Source organism: Austrofundulus limnaeus, unplaced genomic scaffold (assembly GCF_001266775.1).
Source record: "Austrofundulus limnaeus strain Quisiro unplaced genomic scaffold, Austrofundulus_limnaeus-1.0 Scaffold721, whole genome shotgun sequence".
NCBI lineage: Eukaryota > Metazoa > Chordata > Actinopteri > Cyprinodontiformes > Rivulidae > Austrofundulus > Austrofundulus limnaeus.
Genome location: NW_013953123.1, coordinates 240,342 through 241,689, shown reverse-complemented (window position 1 = coordinate 241,689; position 1,348 = coordinate 240,342). Strand labels below are relative to the sequence as shown.

Genomic DNA, 1,348 nt, shown 5'->3' with positions numbered 1-1,348 from the left:
TGACTTTAATAACATTTCTTACTTAATGGAAACACTGCAGTTGTGAAACTGTGTTTTTTCAACATTAACAGAATATCGACAAAGTTTTGCGCACATTTGCARTGGAAACACAGCTAACGTTTGTGACATTCAGAACATGAACTGAAGAATCAACAACACCTCTGATACCTTCAGTCATGTTCTCATACTTTGTCTGACCCAAGTCTTCTAACAGGGATTCTGTTTGGTACTGAACTAACCCAGTTTCTTTGGTTCTGTCTCACCCTACAGAGTGGACGTGAACAGGGATAACAGTGTGAGTTCTAAGGAGCTACAGGAGTGGATCATGGAGAAGACCAAGGAGCACTTTCAGGAGGCCATGAAGGAGAACAAGAACAGCTTCAGTGCCGTTGATCCGGACGGAGATGGTGAGTTTCTGTCCCAGAACTGTTTCACGGTTCAGTCCCAGTCTGATTCACCTGACCCCTACGATCTGCCTGCAGGTTACGTGACATGGAACGAATACAAGATCAAATTTCTAGCTAGCAAGGGTTTTGATGAAAAGGAGATGGCAGATAAAATAAAGCTGAAGGAAGATCTGAAACTGGACGAGGAAAGTAAGTTTCAGATGTTAGAGTTGTGTCCTGGAACAGATGGATTGTTGTTAAAGCTGAGAGTTGACGTTTTCCTCGGTCCTCTGCAGCTCAGGAGGTGTTGGAGAGCCTGAGGGACCGCTGGGTTCAGGCTGACAGCCCCCCACCTGACCAGAGGCTGGACGAAGAGGAGTTCCTGTCCTTCCTCCATCCTGAGCACAGCAAAGGCATGCTCAAATACATGGTGAAGGAGATAGTTCGAGACTTGGGTACGTCTTATTCACCTCATGTCTAAATTCTCTTGCTCTCAACAACTCACTTGGTAAAACACACATGTTTGTATTAAAAACACATCAGTAGGCAGGACCCAGGGGCGGTTCTAGGGGCGGGGCCACAGGGGCATTGGCCCCAGCTGAAATCTGACTGGCCCCCTGAAGTGCCCCTGTCCTGTCACTCATCTGTCTACCTGGTAGTGATGATGGTGGATGCAGTTCCATGTTCAACCACTAGTTGCGCTAATGAGTCAAATAATAAAGTCCAGAATGAATGAAGCTGACAGAATTCTTCTTCTCTTCTTAAGAAAATTTGAACAATCCTGCAAAAAAGTCTTTCAGCTGACAAATGATGGCTGGATTTTCTCACGTGTGTTGGAGAATATTTTATCTATGTTCAGTAAAATGTATGAAAAACTGCTAAGGGCAATTTACTGTGCAAGATTTTTTTGGTACCACTTTAGGCTCCCCTTATAGATGGCTTATAAAGAGTTTATATATAAG

General features: G+C 44.2%; 1 protein-coding gene across 1 annotated transcript in view; it reads left to right on the top strand.

Moving 5' to 3' along the window:
- The window catches only part of sdf4 (stromal cell derived factor 4), a 16,922-nt gene that overhangs the window by 5,993 nt on the left and 9,581 nt on the right, over positions 1-1,348 (top strand). Inside the window, exons 3-5 of the mRNA XM_014028163.1 lie at positions 271-407; positions 483-596; positions 683-841. Of these exons, the coding sequence (XP_013883617.1) occupies positions 271-407; positions 483-596; positions 683-841 (410 nt within the window). The remainder of the gene's footprint in view (positions 1-270; positions 408-482; positions 597-682; positions 842-1,348) is intronic.